Source organism: Clavelina lepadiformis, chromosome 2 (genome assembly GCF_947623445.1).
Source record: "Clavelina lepadiformis chromosome 2, kaClaLepa1.1, whole genome shotgun sequence".
Lineage (NCBI taxonomy): Eukaryota > Metazoa > Chordata > Ascidiacea > Aplousobranchia > Clavelinidae > Clavelina > Clavelina lepadiformis.
The window spans coordinates 23,449,410-23,472,737 of record NC_135241.1 but is presented as its reverse complement, the minus strand read 5'-3'; the positions used below and the strand labels follow the sequence as shown (position 1 = coordinate 23,472,737).

The window sequence follows — 23,328 nt, the reverse complement described above, 5'->3', positions numbered from 1 at the left end:
GAACGGATCTGCTCTTTTACTCAGTGCCGGAGTAAGTTTCATTTTCTGTTTATTTTAGTGTTTTTCGCCTTTTCCTATCTACGACTTTAAGATGATTTTGTGACTTTATCACAACTTCAACTTGTTTATCTACGATCACGTATTCATTGGATGACCATGGTTATATGTTTTAAAAAATCTAATCATTAGTATAAGTATAGCTAATCACCTTTAATTCTTTAAAATTATATAACTCTGGCATTTAATTGGACAATGTCTGTCACGTGCAATATAGGAAGCGTGCAATATTATGACGTTACAATAACTTTTGTTACTTCATAAAGTGATATCAAGAATTAGTTCGTTCTGCGTTTCAAAGTTCGTTAACCTTTGACGTCCAAGCATCATGCTGTTCATCATCATGCGGTCGTTTTCTGACCAAACTAAAATGCGTCTTCTGGGTTAAGGAAGAAATTATTTGAAATGGGAGCGAGCGCCAAACATATGTTCCCCGGAAATAAGATCAATTTCGGGCGCAATTATTGTATTTTCTTGTCTTGTTTTTGCATTGTTTAATTCATTTTATTTTTTGCGAAATGAAAATTTGTTATACGGTAAATATCAATAATTAAATTCAATTGATTTCAAATTGATTTCTTCCAATTTTGGAAAATTTCCTCGATACGAAACGTTTATTGTATTTCACCGATCGATTGAATACGAATGAAATTTAAATTATAAGACGCAGCAATCTGGCCTCCATTCGAATTTCAAATAAATAAATAGTGAGATTGAGAACGGAAAATTTTGTCGCTTGCAACTTTCGTTTCTTAGCATCGTGGGTCAATAATAACTAATGTTGGGCATTTCGTTTTTCCATCTGGTCGCCTGATCCTTGCAGAGAAAAAAATTGAAACTTTTTTTTGCTATTTGCTCGTGCAATGAGTAATGACTTAATAAGCGCTCTCATGCGTTTATGTGAATAAATGAGATTGTAAAAGTTTGCACTGGCACTTTCTCTCCAATCCGGTTAATGAAAGGCTCAAGGCTACACGATCGAAAGACGTTTTTAACAAACCAGAAATCTTTGGGCGATTAGAACGGAGACTTTATCTAGATGCAACCCTTAGAAATAAACTTCAATTTTTAAGAAGTATTTCGCCAAATGTTTTTTCCTCTACGACATAATCGCTTTCAGTGTTGATTTCAGCAACAGCATGTTAGTTGTAGAAAGTTATTTATTTATCCAAGTACAATTGTAACAACCAAAAACAAAACAAACAACTTTTACGTAATCAACAATGTGTAACTCATGGAAGAACGCGAAATATGCAGGAAATACGTCATAGTTACATCATAATACAACAAGTAATGGAAGTGGAACTCATCGGTGACGTCATAATCGGAGAATCAAGATTTTGAAAACTCTTCAAGTTTTAGTTTCGCAAAAAGTTCAAAATCCTGCAAAAATTTACAAAGTTGTTAAACAAACAAAATTAAACATTTTGTTATAAAATACAAGCAGTTAAGAAATGCTCAAACACACACAACTTCCAAAAAATTATAATTAAATAAAATTATTTTTATTTAATAGCAATAAAAAATATATTTTCGATTAGTTTTTACCTCTATTTTGGCAAGTATGGAAGCGTCGATCGCTTCAGCAGCGTCGTGGGCGGAAGCGGATTTAAGAGTTGAGTCTCTGCTAGATGGCGCAACGGGGTAAACATCATCGCAGTTGTCGGAGCCGATGTCGAACTCTACTTCGGAGTCAATTGATGGTCGAAGATTCCTCTCCTCCCAATAATGAGCGGATTCGAGGTCATCCACGCAATTGTACGGCTGGAATCCGCTGTCTCCGTCGGAGCTTACTTCCGCGGAAAAACGACGCGAACACGGCTCCGACTTGGAACGCGATGACGCAGATGGTTGATGACGTAACGAATGATTTTGCGCGCGCGGAGAACCCTGCAGGTTTAACCTCTGGCTGTGAGTCGCACTAGCGGCATCCTGAACAAAAGATGAAAGAAGATAAAAAACCGTCGCATCCGTCAGATTCATGTCTTGATGGTTTTGAAACGGAAACTTTACTGAATCTGAACAAAAAGCTACATCCAACACAGTGGAGGATCAAGATGTCAAATGATGGTTACCGGCGTTATTAATGTTCACATGCACCCCTGCTTATAAAATTACAACTCGCCTTACTTGAGCTGTCAATCAAACATTTTCTATCATCACTAAGGCGCAGTAACCATGACAACTAATGAGCGACCTACCGAAAGGGAACTACCCGCTGATGACGTGACGTGTTCGTCCGAAACACTCGACAGCTCGTCAATTGACGTCAGGGTGTCGTTGGATCGCGTCGATGATGGCGTCATTAAGATGTCGCTGTGGCTTCGACGACGACGGAAGCGATGGGACATCCCCCCGGTCTGATGACGTCGTAAGATCTCTATTGCCTCACGCTGCTCAACAATCATGAGCTCAAGATCGCGTTTGTATTCGAGTTTATCCAGATTATGCTGCGAGTTAAGAAGAAAAAGTTACTTACAAGAACGCGCTACCGTATGAGATGGTGGAGTAACTTATTGACTAATTGATTATCTAATTCAGTCATTACCAGTACAATCAGTTGATACGGTTAATTAATTAAGTAATAATAGCCGGTCATTGTTTATCCTACATCTCCACGCTCTTTTGAACTTACTTGCCTCATCAACTCTTAAAATCATTAAATTTGTTAGTTAAGGTGAGTAATTGTGAAAATCAAAGACGGACCAGCACCGGTGGTTTCAAAAATCACCTGTTTCTTTGCTTCTTCCTCCAAGAATTCGCGATCAACGCGCGACAATTCCTCCTGCAGCTCCTTTAATTTCGTTTCCATGGCGAAAAATTGAGCGGGGTCGTCAAGACGACGTCGACCATTTCTGGGAGCGAGATCTCGTGCATATTGGTCGACTTTGAGTTGGACGGAGTTGCGGCGACTGATGAGAAAAAATCTCTTTTAAGGAAGTCAGATTCAATTTAATGTCAAACAAAACAAAAAAACGCAATAAACATAAGATAAACAATAACGAGTGTGTTAGAAAGAATCAATTATAAACAATGAGTTGTTGTAAAACATGGGTTAGTTAATGGTTGAATAATACAATCATCTCTTCGTAATTACCGGTTCAAGAAAGTTGTAAATTTCATGGCTTTGATCTCTTCTTCGTTCTTCGCGCGTTCGTATTGACGTATGACGTCATCACGAGATATCACGCTATCAGACGACGAAACTGATTCCCTGGCGCCGCCTGACGGGAGCTTGTCTAAAAGTTGCTGTTCCTCTTGAAGGAGCTGTTGCTGGTCTGCGATCTCTTGCAGCAGTTTGTTCTTTTGCATGTTGGCAAGCTCCCTGTCCTTCCGTTCCTGTGAGCCGTTTCTCTGCAAAGGAAAATCGTTTTAGTTAAAGTGAGCAGCTTTGCTAACTCAACAAGAAAAACACTAACGAGAATCATTAAAGAGAAGTAAGAGACAAAAACGTAAAAACATCAACGTAGTGCAAACCAAATGTTCGTGAAAGTAAAGCATTGTTCATGAAAACTAACCGCTAATTGTTTGCTCGGCGACGTGGACACCGTGTTGAACTTGGCTAGATTAGGCATGCTGGCTCGGTGGTATTTCTTCACCTCAGAGTCGGGTAGGTTCAGACGGGGAGCCTCACATGTGCTCAATCTTCTTTTGTTTCTAAACAACGGTTATTATTAAGTAATAATGTTTTTATTTGAGAGATAACCTAACACTTGCGTGGTAAAATTATGCTGGAAAACCATAGAGCATATATTTAAAAGACACTGCAATAACTAGGCCAGAGGGAAGTACAATACTCACTCGGTGGCGCTAACGCATCGCGTTTCTTTCTCGAGAGTCGCGACCCAGAGTAGAAAATCGCGGTGGTTGTCGGTGCTGAAGTGGAGAGTGGACACACCCTGGTAATGAATTATTTATTATAAACAATATTCTTTGCAACCACGTGAGAATACCCGTCATACAAGTTGTGGCTGGATACAATTAAAAGATCTTAATCAACGGATGCTGCAGATCTCAACAGCAAGTCAACCTCATTATGGAAAGCGTTCGAGAAATGTGAAAAATTGAATTTTTGGAGCCTTAAACAGAACAATCGACAGTTATCTATGTACCTTTTGTTGAAGCCGAAACGCGAACCTGCTCCTTTTTAGATTGGTGACGTCGGCATTTACGTCATAGCCGCGTAGGAGTATAGCGTCACGGGTGGTGTCTGATTGTGGAGTGTGATAGCAATAGAGGCAAGCATCTTGCAGAACACACCAGAATCTAGATGGAAAAAACAAAGCAATAATTCCAATGAAAGTCAGCATGTTTTTAAATTAGAATTTATAATAACCACAATCGAATACGTAACTACGCATTGAACACTTGAGTTTTGGAACGACAGACCAGCGGTACGGCGTGCTTCTCACGCTGCTACGATATTCGATTGTGACGTAACTATCGATGTGAGACATGCATAATTAATGGCTGTTGTTTTGTACAGAGGGTCGAACCGGAAATGAACCTTTCAACCGGATGTTTTTGAGAAATCGAACCGGAACCAAAACCAATAAATTAAATTTTTTTGAGCCCTTTCAAATCTGAACCAACGAAGACAAAGAGGAACCAAACCCGCAACAAAGTCGAAATTTCTCGGCGGTATCAGCTTTGAAAGCGCGAAAATGAAAATGATTTCATTGAAATCCGTGACACAAATGAACAATATTTCCGGTAGAAAATTACCTAGTAACAGAGACCAACCTGAAAAATCGTCAAAACCGACAAAAATGTTAACACCGCTAATATAAGAGAAGCAAAGTATCACATTCCAGCCTATATAGCACAAACTGCAATAATGATTGCAACCTCATAACCACAGGCCAAGTCGAATAACCACCTTCGGCTCAAGTATATACAAGCAATTAAAATAACTTCCAGCATGATCAACAAAAATGCCTAAATACGGAAACGAAAGCGACACTTCCTCACAAATACGATCATAATATTGTTAATACGAATAATTATGACGCGATAATTTCCTATTTAATTACATCACAATTATATCCAGGTCACGCATATTATCTGTTGATGATGGAGGTTCTGATAGCGCCTTTGAAGCGGAAAAAGGTACTTACGAGATTTCCGAAAAAAATCTCGCAGTAAACAATGGTTTAGGGATTTATCTTTTCAAGCGCTAATAGAATAAACACCGAAATAGGTGAATGGGGTTTCAGAAAAGCAAATCTTGTGGGCTCGATAACGGGGTTAAATGAGTTTTCTCTTTTCTAAATATAGAAGGGCTCTGTTCAACCCAGCCAATTACAAAACGAGAAGTATTGTGACGTCAACACGTTTTTTTTATTAAAGGCGCCGATCTGTGAATGACGTAAATTAAAATCGAAACTGACTTAAAACGGCGCGAAAAATTCGAATATTCCGGTTAAAATCGAGAATTGAGGCGCATTGATGCACTTCTGTATCCATGACAACTTAAACCGCCCTCATTGACAAAACCCACGGAACACCTGTGTGGTTGTTTTTACAAAACGTGATAAAATCCACGAACAAATCTTTGCCACCTCCATCAGCAAAGACAACACACAATGAATACGAAGTCTGGTGTCACGTGCACTGGAACCAGTGTTAAACTTCAAGCTTGTAAGCTGCTAGAAGCAGCATTCAAAAAGCTTTATGATGCAATACAAGTTCTTGTGAAAGTATTTGTGTGACGTAATAAACAGTGCAAACAGCTATGTTACAGTAACCTTATCAAAAGTTGGTTTCATTAAATTAGTTTCATTTTCACCCAACAGCCTTTAATAAAAAGCTGATCATAATTTATTGTGACATCATCGCCACATCACGTTTACATCATAATGGCTCAATGAAACAAAGTTCAGCGGAAGTATTTAGAAACGTAAAAATCCCCGCTTTTACCTTTTCCATTGCTTTTTCTTGTTCCTGCAATCCAGGAAGCCACGGTGGGAAGCGGAAGCGAGTCTGGTGGCTGGGATGCGAAAGATTGCAGGTTTCGGGTTCGAAGCCCCGCCTCTGCTGCTGCTCCGACTGCTCGAGCTATCATCGGCGTCTTCGCTCGAAATCGACCCGGATTCGGACGCCAATCTCTGGGCGATATGCGACGGAAAGTTCGGGGTCCCATTGGTATCATGCCGCCCGTCTGTTTCAGATGAATCTGCATCACGAAAACATTGTGACGTCAAAAAGAATGTACTTTACATATCACTTAATCGGAACAAATGAAACTTACCGGATGTTGAGTTTTTGGTTCGTCTTGATGAGAAAACCGCCTGGACAGTTCCGCCGATAGAACTAAACCGATCCATAGAAATCTTACGAAAACGTCGTCTTTTTTCGTTCATAGGAGAGCGCTTGGATGCCAAACCTGCATACGTCATAGTGTGATATACATGAAAGAAAATTAAAAGAACTTGTCAGGATTATCTTCCCAGGATCTTAGGAATTTTATTAAGCCTTTCTTTGGTGATAAAGCCCGTTTATCAGCACAGAGAGGCTCCAATTACAACGGCCTTGCTCTCACCACACGATTATGAGGTCATAGAAGCAGGGTTAAATAAATAAACAACAGTAAATAGGGTCATAACGAGAGCGCTTCAATTAGCGGGTAACCATGGAAACCTTACTAAATTAACCCTGAAAAGTTTGCTTTCGGTCGTACAAGAAATGTTTGAGGCAAAACACGTGTAAAGGGCGATGGAAATATGCGATACATGGAGTAGGCGAGTCCACAAAGGTTGTAAAACATCTTTTAACTAGAACTCAAGCATGAATGCTGTGGGCGTGTTTTACTACTGTGTCAGGCAACTAGTGTAGCTTCACACGGCATTGGTGTTTCACCGTAAGGTTTAAGGTATTTCGGCTTCTAACTTCCGCTAATGCTGCTTCGTTTATTACAACAAGCATAAAGCTCCATTGTAACAGCGCAATAACGTGATAATGGTGAGTTATTACGTCATAAACCTAAACCCCACTCCCACGGGTCACGTATCGATACGATTATGTATTAAATGGACCCAGCACGGGTTCAGACACCCGCTGTGTTAAAGCGTTGAGTGGATATTTCGACGAACAATGTGAATACCGTTTCGGAAACTGACAAGACCGCGCGAAAATCACTCATCGACAGGTCATAATATAATGACGTCACCGCGTAAATGCACACCAGAGAGAGCCTTTGTGAGAAGATTACGAACTAGAAAGGAAGAGGTTGCAATAAAGGGGATTATTACGTAAAATTTCTGGATTGTTAAACGTGTTTTTACTAAAGCCGAGTCAGCATTGATATCAGCCGGAACGTGTGACCGTTATCTTAAAAATCCTGCCAGTCCAAGAAGCATAAAAGCTCGCAGTTTTTAAAAACAAATCACCTTAAATCTCAAAAGTACGTTATGGTCACGGTCCGAAAAAATGGTTACGTAAGGCACGAAATATAGAATTTTTCACGCATCAATGATTGTGCGCGCGAGCACCTAATCTTCCATATAATCTGCCGATACCGAGCGATAAACTTACGATGGCATTCTCTGTTTTCATTGTAGCGTGACCAGTGAGCACATTCATAATTTTTGCGATCCGCTGATGATCCACTACAACCACAATTGAACCTGGTTTGAATTTTGTTGGGATATATTTTTAATGAAGCTTTCACGGGCTGTCAAAATACGCAGTGACGTACTGAGATATTTTATTTAAACGCTACCACCGATAGATACCGTTCTTTTGAAGGTTTTGACATAAACGAGGTTCAGCCAATCACATAGTAGTAACCATTAAAGAGGTCAAAAGTCGTGTTTTTGTTTTAAATTCTTATCCTAAGTAGGCATTACTTTGTTGGTCAGAAAATGGCAGAATAGTTCCGGTAACCGACGTAGAAACTTCCATAACAACGTACAAAACATATAAATGTCTACATAGAAATCTTACTGTCAACAGTCGACTCGTTGCTTGAGATCGAGAAGAGACTGTTCTTCCTGGGAGACTGGTGACGATTGTTCTGCACCTCATCGTATACGACTTTCACCTGGATGGAGAATACCAATTCTTAGGCCATTGTGATGCAATAATCACCTATCACCACCACACCTAGTCTCTTATGCAATACGTCATAAACAATAGCCACACTGTCATTACGTCACAAGGAGAAGTTGCAATTTTGAAACGAGCGGATCTTTCTAACAAATCAAAAGCCAGCCGGCAATTCTGTGCTTTACAACAGCAAGTCAAATAAAAATTTGTCAGCCATGCACGACGGTACGGCGCCCAGATTGCAAACACAATATACAGATATCAACAATGATTTACGAAGTCTAACAAATATCGCCTGTGATAAATTTATTTGAAGTCAGATAATAAACATTCAAAGGGTTTAACTTTACTTATGAATAACTCGTGAAAAAATCCTGGTTTAAATATCAAACAGTTTGTTTCATCCTAAACCCGTGAGACAATATTTCTGTTACGTAAGAATGGGATTTTTTTGTTTCATTTACGCTAGCGGGTAATTCGCCAAGTCCAAACAACATAATAAGCAAATAAAAGACACAAAACAAAGCCCCTTTATTCGTTAATAAAAGTCGAAATTCAAAGCCAGTGCAGCTGGAAAGTTAAGAATTGAAATTCAACCACAAATCTATTGGGTAAAATAGGATTTGCCGAAATGGCGAGGTAGTAATAAGCAACATAGCAGATGTAACAACAGATTTATTTCACTATCCAAACAGAGAACATTGTTTTTGTAGGCGAGTGGGTACGTATCTGTCTGTATTCCTTTACAAGCAGACGGCGGAAGACTACCAGAGTATTATCAAGAACACTTTTTATAAACTTGTAGTTAATACAAACTATACGTTTACGTTGTCATGAGAGTACAAAGCCGCTATAGCCAAATGTTGGTTACTTCTTATTGTGAGGTAAAATTTTACATTTACCGATAAACGACTTTCGTTATTCCGTAAAACAAAACATTTACATTTCCGATTGCATTCATAGATGATTGCAAAACAGCTATAGTGATGTCATAATCGTCTATTTTTACAAGCGTTTTGGTTAAGAACCGCATAAAACTACCTTTACAGCATGTAAGAGGGAAGAGGACCAATTAATTGTATGAACTATCCGTTGTAAAATCTCTGTGAGCGTCATTATGTCTAATTGCAATCTTTCGACACCAATTTTCCCACGTTTAATCGGGATATCACGTGATAAAATCACATCATCGAGAATGTAGTAAGTTCATCACTAGCCTCATCAATTCGATTCCGTCCGCGAAATTAAAAAATTCCTTTACCAGCCGAGTTCTTTCATAAGTAAGCGCGAGTGCTTTTCGGCGAGAAGGGGAACTGCGGAATCCGTTTTGCCCCACCTGGCATTTGCTAAATTGGAAATAATTTAATAAAAACTCGGGTTTCGTTCTCGAAATCAATAACGTGGAACTATTTTGAAACACTTCACGTGTTTAGGAATTTACGTGATTCGATTAGAACATCGAAAAAGCTTTTGTAGTTGTGATGTCATAATGCGATTTAGCTGCACTGAAAACATAAAATAAAAAGCGGCCTTGAAAATGGAGAGCTGGGGTCTTAAATAGGAAAATAGAAATTTCAAAACATCTCCTTTGCTTCCACGGTAAGTTACGCGCGGAAAATGACCGAAATTGTCGAAATGCAATTGAAGAATACTGGAGTGACGTCACAAACCGTGCATTACGACATGACTACAGCTCAGCAAGTATTAGTCTAACTTTATTGATTGTTGATAAACAACGTCTACGGCCTAAAATAAAGGGAATAAAAATAACCCGGACATATCATTATAGCAAACAAATACTGAAAAAGATCAAGGTAAGCAGTTTGTTAAGTTATTCGGAGCGAAAGACTCCGAAATTAAATTTTAACTTTGATTTGTATTCAACAGTAATTAAAATCTACATCAACGAAGTTTTCATCGTAATATTCATGTTTTCTCCTGAAGAATAATTAATCGTAATAACCGGGTGACTTACTGAAGGACGGCGTAACAAAGTGTTTCATAAATCCGGGAAAAAACAGCTTGCTTTTCTGAAAATGTCGCAAGTTTTGTAAAGACAATGTCGCTGCCATAAACTGAGCAAGGCACAAGGTATCGACGTCACTTGTGCAAAGAGAAGTGATGAATTGCGAGACACGCCGAGCTATCTATCTGTGCGGTTGGAACCATAAATTCATGAGTGCGTTGTTTTATCAGATAAGTTGACGCGCATATTAATCAAACCGCTTAACTATCGGAAAGAAACAGATATAACCAAAGTTTTCAAGAGCCCTGTATATTTTATGAATTATCATCTGACACATTATGACGCACGCCTTTTAAATTATAACGTCATAAACGTGTAAGCAAAATGGCATAACTAGGTCATAAGCGATACGTAACAACGACCCAAGTATAGACTTTGCTACCAGCAGCCAAGTTCAGCGCAGAAGACTTAGACGATGTAACAGCACGTTTAAAATGTCGTTCATGTTTTTCTAAGACGACATTGGCCTATTTTGTCATTATCGGTGCCCGTTATCGTAGCCTCAGCAAATTATCCTTGTTCTCGAAATCAGAGTGGCCACTTAGGCAAACCTTTCCACTCAAAACGGGCATCAGATTGCATTTAATGCACTGGACCTATGATCTGGTATATCTTCCGGCAGTTTACCGGCACGACTGGTCGCCTAACAAAGTCGGAACTGTTTTAAGAGGAAAATTGTTACACTAAGAACCAACTGGTTTTTATAAATTGTTACACTAAGAACCAACTGGATTTTATATGCTATCTCAAAAGCATACCTATATACAAAGTTAGTGTGCCATTATTATGCAACAATTGAAATAAATTCTACACGGATGAACAAGCGAAATCGAGACAGATGGAAGTAACACGACATGGCATTGAATTTAAAATAACTTAACCGAAACAATATTTACATTCTTTAACGTCAAGCTGCGCAGACGAAGTTCAAAGTTCAACGAAATATTTTCGGTGACTAGCATTACAATATCTTTATTTGTAAAAGTCAGAAAAACGACGTCGAGTTTTCGGAAGAAACGCTTCTAACCGATGTGAAAATAACAAAAGCACGTGACTATCTAAATTAAAAAAATAAAATGACTGGTTGTCAAAGCAAAGTGCAAACTGAGCTCAGTTCTCTATGCAAGTGCGAAGTGCATTTGAGAGCACGCAGCAACAAAAGATTTGCAATACTCGAAATGTTTTCAACTGGAAACTTTGCCGAGAGTCGTAAGCGGTTATCATCGTCATTTACACTGTTGCTTGGACCTTGAGAGAAAACAGTCGTCCACAAATGCTAATATATCGCCATTAGTCGGTGTTAGGTTTTTAAGGACATAATTTGATTGGAAATTTCAGTTGCCATCCAGTCCCCATAAATGCAGCAAACGTGAGTAGCTTGTTATATAAACTAATTCAAATAGAATAGCGACAAGATTTTCAAAGTCTACCTCATCGTTTGACACTGCCTCCAACTCCAATGCAAACTTTACGACCAGTTCCTACCAGCAAACAACACTAACCGCACTTGTGAATTCACATGAAGTGTAACGTCATAATAGGTACTGTGACAATTACATCCGCTAACGTAGTAGAGGAGGTGCTAAGAAAATAAACAGTAGCGCGTTTGTTTTTCAAGATAACTCGAAACGCGAGATGCAACTTATGACATCATAACCCTATTTACATGCTGCGAAAGTTATTGATTTAGTGACGTCAATATTGACATTGTCGCAAAAAGCACACAACTCATGAATCAATGGCTGACGATGGGGTAAAAATAGCAACATTAGCCGATGCTTTTATCTGCCATAGGAGGATGTATTCGGGAAAAGTGTTGTTTAATGAAAATATTAAAATAAAAAACTTTACTTGGAAATGTAAACAAGGAAAAGGTGAAATCAGCGGTAACTGCAAATAATAAGTGACAACGACTACACGATCATTTTGACTCGCCGGAAAACCTCCCAGTGTAGAATACATACAGCACCGTGACACATAGTATCGGAAAAACAGAAACGGACGTTTAAGTGGTCGTCAAACGGATTCCGATTGAACAAATGGGTTTAATAAGAACCCCTTGAAGATTCTCGAAACTTTGACACAAAACGTCTTAAAGATTTGTGGTCTGATCTACTTATGTTTACTCAATAGTTTCCCTCTTTTGGTAAGCTTTACTTTAAATAACACCACAGTCTTAAATCAACAAAAACCATGAAGTTTCAAAAAGCATGCGACGCCTCAGAACATTGCGACATTATCAGTCAAACAAATCTGTTGTGATGCAAGCCAATTTGTCACAAATGTCATTGCTTGCAAACAATGAAATCGACCTATCAACTACAAGGAGTAAACAAGATATAGATCCGAATTGGGCCTGACCATACGTGTTATATAACGTAGTAATCCATTTATGAACACATAATGGATCATTATCAGCGTCACAAGCCTTACAAGGCATACAATCTACAACGCTGACTCTTAAAAGCAACCTTCTTGCAGCACAAATCTTATTTAATTAAATGTTTACCATCGCTACATGTATGAAAGCACAACAGGGAAATCTGGAGAACACACAATTAATAAACAAAGAGATGTGTCCAGAAATACAACAGTTTAAATCCAACACGTTTGTTTATAATGACGTCAATCATAACTTACATGTAGCAGGTCGGACCGCGACGACGAGTGTGACGTATGTTCCGGTTCATCTCCGTTTTTTGAGCGATTTTCTATTGAGAAGACAAACACACAATCGTTAAGACGCTGACGGGAAATTATCGATCAGAAATCGTAAAATGTAAACGAGCTAATCAGTTAACTGGTAGATCAAATCGTTGGCCTAGTATCTCACCTGACAGTACGCAATGTTGCTATAGATTATATTACAGTGCGCATGCGCAAAATAAATACAATGCATGAAGATGGTAGCATCTCAGCGTAGCTAACTACTAAGCGTCTGAGGAGTTTTCACAAAACGTTCCCACAGAATCAAACCGTACCTGCTGATTGCGAGGGAGGCGTAGGTTGGTGTCTGCTGACGCTTCCAAATGTTTCTTTGAAACTATCGTAGCTGAGCTCAGCAACTTGCTGTATTGATCTCATGTTTTCAACCGCAACAAGCGATATCTCCTTCCTCTTAGTATTTACTGCAATCTGCTGATTGAAATGCGTTTGCTTCGTGTACAGCGTTGCCTGGTTACTCGATGATTAAACTCAGTAAATAAGCATTTGCAACAAAACAGTCAACAGCATTGCTTTCAGTTTTTTAATACCAGTACTCAGTAAAACTAACTCTGTAAAAGGAAATTGAAACACAAATCCGCCGTGAGAACTGAGCAGAAGAAACTTTCGTTTAACCCAGACGAGGAAATAAAATCTTCCTACATACACAATGCCAGATCCCCCGCTGTTTGGCCGGCAATAGACGAGACCAGACAATTTCTCATTATGTATAGAAAGGTAAATAGCTTTTATCCTATGCATGAGTATAACAGTAAAAGCGTAACTACGACAGTAATATGACGCAACGTCGCCTAAATAGGACCTTGACGTTGCGTCACGGTTTTAACCCGTTTTGTACTTTGTCTAAGTGGCATGACTCGGTTGACTGTGCAATGTACACTCAATACAAACTGCAGCAATTATTCGAACGATTTCGCTGCCAATCGCTGTGTCGTTTGACCCTTGCCATACGAAACGGCAGTAAGTCTTGCTTCACTTGTAATTTTCGTAGACCACCGTTTTATATTTAGATGTCACATAATGCCAACTCATTGCGTCCAGTACTGTATTCATTTGAATGAATATAGAAGCCTAATAAACTGCGCATAAAAAGAAACCTTTCCTGTTTCTGTAAGGTCGATGCATTCACAACTTCAAATGCCGTCTATTGCTAACACGACGATATTCGCTTAATGCGAGGCTTGTAATCTTTACGGGATCGCTTTTTTCTCTTTTTCCTGATTGCTTTTTTTCAAGAGACTGAGAGAGCGAGAGACAGCGAGAGAGAGCTGCCATAGTTTGAAGCATCTCGTACGATTTTGGCATTACAGTAAGTGGTTGGTTTCAAGCGAATAAGTTTGGTCTACTTCTGATTGGAAACATTTCGAAATAAATCACCATTTTTCAAATATATGTATGTATATGTATCTCCTGCGATGCATCCTTTAAACATAATCTCATCGACAAATTTAATTTATCCAACGGCCAGCATAAACTTATTATAATGACAAACTACCCTGAATTCTTTTCGGCAACTTTCTCCCAACCCCCATCCCCTTCTAATACGAACATTCCGGGCATTTTTTTCTTCGCTTCTTCACAGAAAAAAAAATTACACTCTGTCTTTTAATCTGTTGGTTTAAAGCAACCAATCTTTATAATAACCGTTTTGACACAATTGCATATTTACACCTTCGCAACAAATAAATCTATTTTATAAAATAAAATTTTGTAATACGCCACCTGGTCTCAACATAGCAAAACTAGACCGAAATATTTACTTTAAAGGCTAACATTATCCTATGACGCCAAACACCATTGTGACGTTTAAGAAGCGTCACCTGCACGACAGTGCGAGCCTATTTTTGTCTTTAGTTGCCGGCATCAGTAGGCGGATAACTAGTAAGCTTGTGATTATTCTAAACTTTGCTTCGAGGTCATCTAAATTTTGCTGCAGTTCCCCTGACGTGTGGAAAGTTAGAGGCTTTCAATCTTTCATGTGTTTGTTTTATTTGGAACAAATCTATTTTCTCTTTTCGTCGAACGGTTAGCCAAGTCGAAGTTATTACTTTAACAAGATTTCATTATTTTGAGGAGATCAATATTAGACTGCGGCTTAATCTTTTCAAGTTTTGCAGAGCGAGTTACAATTATCCGAGCGCATATCACAAACAAGACAGCTTCAAAGCTTGTTAGAAAACGTGCATGACTTTGAAGCATATTACTTCAGACAAATAAGCCATTTAACCGCCCACACGCTGTGATGCTAGTTTCTTCCAACAAAAAAAGATTGCATACCACGTCATAATTTATCCTTTATGTTGTCACAAATAGGTCAATAAGAATGACAAGAAATTGCGTAGCTGTGGTATCCTAAATCAATAAACGACGTACATATACAGTAAATGAATGAATTGCAACATTTATTGAATATTAACAATAGATACTTGCTAGCATGGGTATTAATCAATTGCGACAAGTCATGAAATTTAACTTTTGTAAATGTTAGTCTGGTAAATATAACAAGTTATAGCAAGTCTTTCGAATAAGCTTAACATTTTTTTATTTTCTTTTAAAAGTTTGTTATAATTTTGCATTGTATTTAGTGACTTGCGCGAAGTGTTTGGAAAAACTACCCAAGTCTCCGCTTGCTGAGTTATATATTGTACAGCACTGCCACCTTGCGTGTATATTAAAAACAAAATTCCAAAAGTAAGTTGCCATGATCACACGCCATACCGGCTTAAACAGCAACAATCGCGGTAGTTACAGTGGCATAATGCGGAAATCGTAGATATGTAATTTTTTAAATGATTGATAGTCAGAACTTAACAGTTGATACACGTGATCAACTTGCCAAGTCAATGCAATTATTACAACACAACACGCATGACCCAAGAGCGTATAATGACGTAACAACTTCCCGGGCCGTGTTCTGAATTGCGTTGTTGATGAGCAAAAGCTGAATAGAGGAAGTTGACAGCGTAGAACGTAGCAGATTCATATTTTCAGCATAATTTTAGGTTGTTTGTTGAGCTCCGCTGTAGTACGGTTATGGCTTTTGTGTTTTACCTGACAGGTAAGAATTCTGATTAAATTGTGGATAGAATAAGACAGTTCTTTGCTTTACGTGAAATTTTCTGAATTGAAAATAATAAAAATAGCTTTTGTAGTAGAATAAATTGAACAGTAATTAATCAGTATTGAATCTCAGTAAACTGATACAGAGCTTGGCTGAAAGCTAATAACTAAAACCCACTGTGCATTACAGTACACCAGTTTGTCTTAAACGGCAAAATGCTTTGTGTTTATTTACACTGGGGCGCAATAGCAAGATTTTTTACAATTTACAACTTTCTCGTCGACTTATTTTCACTTCGTTAAACTTTTGTTTGCACAGCACTTTACTCGCTTTCTCAATTCGTGGTCGCCCAGCCTAGCACTACGGTGAAAACCATCAGTACAACTAGTAAGTAATGCATTATAATATTAACACAGAAACCTCAATACAGTTGGCATATAGCGGACATACGTCCACAAAGGGCTTGTGCAAATGTCTAACTTTATGTAGAAATTGGCATTAAGCAATGTTGTAACCTCGCTGTAACCTTAGAGACAGCGATTACATTATAAACAGGTTGTAATAATTGAAATTCGAATATAACGCATTATCTAGGATACCCGAACCGTTAATTTCCCGGTTCAATTTTGTTTATCACTTGTGGTAGCCAGACCTATCCAGTGTCTAAACGGAGGAAGCTGTGACGTCGAAAGCACGGGTGTGTGCGCGCGATGCTCATGCGCGCTAGGTTACAGTGGACTCTTCTGTGAGGTCACATTACTAAGACTAGACGGAAACATCACTTATCGGAACGAAAATTCCCAAAACACGACCTCAACGAATATTACGGCCGTAAACGACATGGTAAATAACATACAGGCTATACAGAGTTTAGGTTCTGTACGAATACTCAGTTGTTAAAGAGATGGCGTTGAGTTTGTTAATATGACGTCATAATATGATTGGATAATAGAAACTTGGAAGAGCTTTACAAGCATCAGTGATACTCTGTAAAGTCATTTAGGCAATTACTAGATCATTATTCATGAAACAATCTTCACATGCACCAGATAAGAAGCACCAGTGCAAGTGTACGTGAAGTTGGATCGTCTGTAGACCAACAAGACGCAACAAATATTAGAATTTTCTTTTCAATCTACCTGGATCGACCCTCCCCGCCAATCAACAGCACAGCACAGGCGAAATATTTTAATGACGCTGTCCAGAGGATATTTTCAACCGACGCTTCGATTGAGGCTATATTTGGACCTGGGTCAAAAGTTCAGTTTGTTGGAACTGTTGTAGGTACAAAAGTCTTAAACTTTGTGAAAAATTATTTTAACTGTTGGAAAGTTGGTTATTAAAATGCGATTTGATGCCGATCTTGTTTGTGAAAAAAATACATAATTGTTTATAAGATGTCAATGAATGCTCTTCGGACCTTGACGACTGCTCGCCACAAGCGCAATGTATTGAAACGGTGCCCGGTTTCAGGTGTGCCTGCTTGGAAGGGTACAAGGGCAAGGGAAGGATTTGTGAAGGTAAGTTTTGCAAAGATTTTTCCCCCAGCATTTTTTAACCAAACGCTTGAGCTACAATTGAATAACTTTGCTTGCTGCATTCTCTGTGAGTTTTCCCCTAAATGTGGGCCGTTTGCCATTTAATAGACTCAGACTGAATACGCTGATTTTATATTGGAAACTGTAAGGACCTCTTTCTGGAGATACAAGGAACTTTAGTAACGGGCCTGCTCAAGGTCAAGAAACTTTTCTCGTTTGTTACTCGCACAATCGGTTATTTGTTGCTTTACATGCGACACGTAAAAAGTTTAATGGCAAAATTTTCAAAACTTGGCAGCAAACTGCAATTCTGTTGTTTTCTTGACTCAGAAAGGATAATTTGGTCCTTGCTTAGTAAACTTTGGTTTAAAACAGGTTCCTGTCTTAGCAAACCGAGAAACTCTTCAAAATTTTTTTATTATTTCTCCCCAAACTTCGGACAATAAAGGCCATGCTTTTAAAGCTCTAATCCAAAGTATCGTACGAAAATGAGTTTAGCCTACATACGTCACAATGAACTGTTGAACAAGAGTATCAGATTCAAAAACCACTTTCTATATAGAAATGACAATATACGTCATATTTAGTGATCACGTGCCGCCTGTACGACATGCCCAGTACCCCAGTGCTGGGGACAAGAACGATCACTCTTCCAGATGGAAGAGTTGTTACGAATCCGTCGAATGAATTGCCCTACAAGACCACTATAGAATTTGGATGCCAAAGGCAAGTAATTTACTTATGTGAACCAAATAGCATCACCCTATTGACCTATTGACACCCTATTGACACCCTATTGACACCTCACCCTATTGACTGCTACGATTAAATTGTTTTTATGTGAAATGAAGAGAATCTGAGTGCCATCATAATTTTGCTAAAATTCATCATAATAGCCATTTTCTTTCCCAGATATTACGAGCTTCTAGACCCTTCGACGGGTGAGGCGGCCGTGCCTGTTGTTGAATGTGGGCTAGAAGGTTGGTCGGCGTCCGATGTCTCGTGTGGCATGGGTAAGTAGCGTTGGGGGGCTCAACAGTTTAGCAACCTGGGTGTGGCGCTGGCGAAACAGGCGTCTTACACTTTTCGATCTTTGCACTGCCCGCAGGAGCCAGGAGGCGATTCATGTTACATCGATATCATCGGTAACATGTAAATGAACGCATATAGCGCAGTGATGCAAATTCTTGATCGAGAAAACTTTAGAACTTTGGTATATCATATTTTCGTATTTATAGAGTGACGATTAGTTGTAGCCTCCGTAACAATAAACTAGTCTGTTGTTTTACAATTCTCAGTAATATTGCTTTTTATTTTATAGAACTCGGTTTTCGAGTCGCGCTTGGCGCCTCTGCCGTAAGTAGTTTCATTATCATTTCCATTATTGCTTGTTTCGTCACCGATTATTGCGTCAAAAAGGAGAAGAAGGCGAAAGCGAGAGAAAACGACGACCAAGTCGAACTTTCTTTTGAAACCGTCGATCACAATTGAAAATGTGACGTTCTTCGGGAAGACTTTATTCGGTGCCATAATAACCGCAAAACCGGAGTCAAGGTAAATGCCTTGGCTTTCCTTGCTCGGACCGACCAATGGTCACGTTTGAACTAAAGTCCAACGAAGGTGTGAAGTGCAGCAGCCGATTGTTTTAGTTGTTATTATCAATCTTTTCCCGCTTCAGTTTCAGCTTTTAAAGCGCCTTTTACTTTGCTTTTTATAACTTTCAATTATTTTATTATATAGTAAATATGATGCCAATATTTTGCACACGTCAGTATTGTTCCCATTTATGCCGAATACAGCAATATACATTCGTTGTACCAACATACAGAACTGATGTGTAGTATTACGCAGGCATAAAGCAATAATTACAACGACAACATTTCAGGGATACATAACACTTTCAACAATACTGAAATTCAATATACATTCTATATATAATTCAAACACGGTATTGCACTTAGATCGCATGGAAGTGATTATGTTGATTTGATGACTATGTACAGCGAATGCTAAAGCAGATATGAAATTAACTTCAAATAGTCTCACAACTTAGTTCTGTATATGATGATGACAAGCGCTTCTCTATCTACAACATAAAGTAAACCGCTGCAAGTTTTGGCCGGGTTTTGTGCAGAGTGGCCCAAATGCAACTCACAGCATTATACCTTCTGATTAATAGGCGCGTATATACACCAGATCGATAACTTCTGCCACGTCCTGCCGCATTTCGAGCTTCCACATCCGGCAGAAGCATCAATTATTATACCGAGTATAACTTCCTTCCCATAAGACGGGATTAAATTACCAAGTCAAAAAGAAAGAATTTTGAGGCAAATTCCGCACCAGGTTATAAGTGGCTTTTTAGAGCAGCACCAAACTCTTACAAAAATACATTCGCTTGCAGTTTAGGAGAAAATTGTTTGTTTGGATTGCAACACTCTTGTGGCCACATAAATAGAGGACAATTACAAAACTGTACAAAAACATGCCTGGATGTCACTTTCAAATAATGGCACAATAAAACCTAACAAATGGGAGACGAAAACTTTGCGAAAGCTACTTTTTCCATTTACTTACAATAAAACGTAACTGAAATGATTCTCCACAGATAAACATACATTTGCTATTATACCCTTGACTCAGTGCTTCATACTCCAGAGTCCAGACCCACCATCTAAACTAAACCTTCTCAGAGTTGAACTCGCTTTCACCAATCTCATCGAATTCGCTGGCGGCGCTAGATGTTTTCTTAAGCCTTGTTTCGTCATCGACATAGAAATCTTCCTCGATTTTCGCCCAAGACTGTACATCGGTGTTAAGTGTCGACAAAACTATCACACCACCCAGCACCGATATACCGGCGCCCACGAAAAACACAATACGCCATGCTTGATGGACGTCTAGGACCTATTTGATTATAAATTCATTAATGAACGCACGAAAATGTTAAAATTTCTCAACAAACTTAATAAACTTTAAATATTTACGGAGTTGTTCGCTTCTCAGCGCTTTAAAGCGAAAATTTTGTCAAATAAACTCACATTTCCAGTGACGTAACCGGCCACCAACGGTGACACTTGGCCGGACATGGTGGCAAACGTATTTGTGAGCGAGTATAAGATTCCAGAATATCGCGGCGCAATTTCAACGTGGCAAACCTTTGAATGATATCAAAATGGCAGCGTGTTTACTTTGAATGTACAATTAGGTTAGATCCATGGTCCGTGATAATTTTTGAAAAGGTTTCTTTACATTTGGAATTATTCTTAAAAGGTTATTCCTGTCTTACTTTAAACCCGGGAGTAGCAAACCCTCCAAATCCAGCAGCCAGGGCGACCATGGTTATAGCAGCGACTGGGTTGCAGCCAAGATACCCTGCAGCGATGAGACATATGCCTGGGACGAATTGAGCTAAAAAATAAAAATAAAATTGCTTGAGGTATAAATTTTTGCAATGTCACCGCAGATATAAAAATAATGTGGAGGTGACCGATAGCATACAACTTTACAAACACCACCTAAATAAATGAATCAGAGTCGTAACCAAGTCATCAAACTCGATTCGCAAGTCGAGTCATTCGATTTTTAAGACTCAAGTCAAGTCGAGTCATTTGGTTAGTATGAACAAATCAATAAACAGAAAAATAAAGAAATTCCCACAAAAAGAGAATTCAAAATATTAAAAAATAGAAGACCAACCGATTGCAATCATGAGTCTTCGAACGTTGAGAGTTTTCATCCATCCGCGCTCTCGGAGGAAATCAGCCATGTACCCTGCGATCGTCGTGAAGAACCAGATGGAAGTAAACGGGATGGCGGCCATCGCGCTACTCTGCCAGAATAAAAAAAAATCTTTAAAAGACAAAATTCTTGAAACAGTTTATGTATCGACAGGTTTTAAATTTTCTTATTATCACGGATTTTTGGTTTTGTCATCGATGCTTGATTGGTTTTTACCGTTTTTAAGTCGAAAGAGAAAACTTGGTCGATGTAGGAAGGCAAGTTGGTGAGCAGGTTGTAGACTCCGTAATTTGAACAGAAATGTCCGAGGAAAAGTCCCCAGAAAATTGTGGAAGAAAAAATGCCTTTCCAGGGAATAGCGGGCATTTCGTCTTTCTAAAGTGTAACAAAACTCCAATGACAGTTCTGTACGTAAATGTATGCCGTCCTAATCGGCAAATTCAAAAGTTTCTATTTTAATTATAACTTTTAAAAAGTAGACTACAGAAAATGATAACATCATGATTTGCTGCGAGTTTGAGCCTATTGTTAGAACTCCCACAAACTCAAATCTTAATATAATTACGTCGTTGTAGGTCCCAATAGATTGCTCGATGAAACGCCGCTCGCGTTCCGATATTCGTGGATGTTTTGCCGGCGAATCGAACGCGAAAATCGCCCAGAAGATGCACCAAACGAGACCACAGCAACCTACAGCATAAACAGCCCAGTTTTAAGGCTGTTAAAGTTTAAAAAACCATCAACTGCAGCAGCAATTCACCTACGACGTAGAATATCGATGGCCATCCGCCGGCGAATCCATACCTGGCCAGGTACCCGGACAGGTTGTAAGAAATGACGGTACCAGTGTAGGTGCCTGAGTAGGAAGTGCAAAGGTCGAAACTTATATGGCTTTGAACGTTTATCTTCAAACAATTTGCGGCATTTGTATAGAAGAATAATGTTACGGTACGGTATATTGCCTACTAATACAAGTTTAAACAGCCTCTAACTAACTTCCTTTTTTTCGGCAAAAATAATTTAAATTCAAAGATGTCCCAACCTGTTATGGCGAATGAGATAAGCCGAGATCGAGCCAACGGCGGGGCCCATTTGCCCCACATTCCGTGATGGACTGGGTACATCGGCCCCTAGCAATTATAGGGATCAAATTTAAGCTTTTTACCATCAGTACAAGTTATTTTTATTACCGCGTATTACGACAACGGTACCTACCTGCACAACTCCTAGCATCACCCTGGTTGCAACTAGCGCTCCTGGGCCCAGCTTAGCCATGGTGGGCGTGAGAAGGGTTAGAACAGAGGCAAGAAACACGGTTGAACCAAATACAATTTTGCCACCAAATCTGTGCTCCAGATAAGCGCCTAAGATCTGGGTCGTGCAGTAACCGTAAAAGAAAGCACCGAGTATCCAACCGCGAGTTGCAGGGTCCCAGTCGAAGGTGGGTGCTGTCTGATGCTCGAAGGGATCATCCTAAAAAAGAAAACGGAACCGAAACATTTAAAAACAAACTATCATGACAAATGCGTGAAGTCCTAACCAAAGCAAAGACTTTTTAGTCAACTCAAGACTCTTCTTGAACTGAAGGCTTTTAATTAAAACTGGATAAGGCAAGGTGATAACTGACAAGTCATGCACCAGTTCACACGAACCTCTGTCACGTTCATGAAGTCCGATGTAACTTGTTTGCTTTGATCCAAGTTGCACTCAGTAATGGTCTGATTCTTTGTCGTCGCCGTCTGCTTCGAGTTTACCATTGCTACCATGGCAACGCTGAGATTCGCCCGCATCATGTACAGGTTCATCAGTCCGAAGAAGAAGAGGCCGGTTAGGACGAAGCGACATTCTATCCAGCTCTCCATCTTCCTCATCCTGGAAGAAGTCGTGGATGTTTGCCTCTTCAAGACCGGCCTGCTTCCGTTGCTGGAATAAATTTTCTCGTTCTTGCCTTGCATGGTGTCGTAGTGGCCTGCTCCCCTATGAAGCTTAACTGAACGTGTTTGAACGTAAGTTTAAAGTTAACACTTATAGCATTATAAGTGAAAATGCTTAGCAATTTTACGTAAGTATTTTCCTTAAAAAATTTTGCATTCCGACCTGTTCTCGTAACATATATAGATAAGAAATAAAACATC

The 23,328-nt window shown here is 39.2% G+C and overlaps 3 protein-coding genes across 3 annotated transcripts; 1 reads left to right on the top strand and 2 right to left on the bottom strand.

Moving 5' to 3' along the window:
• Nucleotides 1-1,199: 1,199 nt before the first annotated feature.
• Nucleotides 1,200-13,425, bottom strand: LOC143446557 (uncharacterized). Its single transcript, XM_076946231.1, has 13 exons — nt 13,111-13,425; nt 12,770-12,840; nt 8,002-8,098; nt 6,308-6,442; nt 5,977-6,232; nt 4,170-4,323; nt 3,859-3,956; nt 3,576-3,714; nt 3,155-3,411; nt 2,789-2,969; nt 2,259-2,507; nt 1,606-1,989; nt 1,200-1,440 (listed from the first exon to the last, which is right to left on the bottom strand). The coding sequence occupies exons 1-13, from the start codon at nt 13,211-13,213 to the stop codon at nt 1,390-1,392; spliced, it is 2,175 nt and encodes a 724-aa protein (XP_076802346.1). The 5' UTR covers nt 13,214-13,425; the 3' UTR covers nt 1,200-1,389.
• Nucleotides 13,426-14,705: 1,280 nt separating this feature from the next.
• Nucleotides 14,706-19,275, top strand: LOC143446088 (uncharacterized). The gene is made up of 8 exons (XM_076945573.1): nt 14,706-15,911; nt 16,233-16,301; nt 16,561-16,757; nt 16,964-17,198; nt 17,312-17,434; nt 18,040-18,178; nt 18,365-18,465; nt 18,774-19,275. The coding sequence occupies exons 1-8, from the start codon at nt 15,887-15,889 to the stop codon at nt 18,941-18,943; spliced, it is 1,059 nt and encodes a 352-aa protein (XP_076801688.1). The 5' UTR covers nt 14,706-15,886; the 3' UTR covers nt 18,944-19,275.
• On the bottom strand, nt 19,219-23,297 carry LOC143446086 (sialin-like). Its single transcript, XM_076945571.1, has 10 exons — nt 22,846-23,297; nt 22,409-22,666; nt 22,236-22,323; nt 21,954-22,049; nt 21,759-21,883; nt 21,410-21,568; nt 21,152-21,284; nt 20,742-20,863; nt 20,494-20,610; nt 19,219-20,359 (listed from the first exon to the last, which is right to left on the bottom strand). The coding sequence occupies exons 1-10, from the start codon at nt 23,146-23,148 to the stop codon at nt 20,132-20,134; spliced, it is 1,629 nt and encodes a 542-aa protein (XP_076801686.1). The 5' UTR covers nt 23,149-23,297; the 3' UTR covers nt 19,219-20,131.
• Nucleotides 23,298-23,328: the final 31 nt, after the last annotated feature.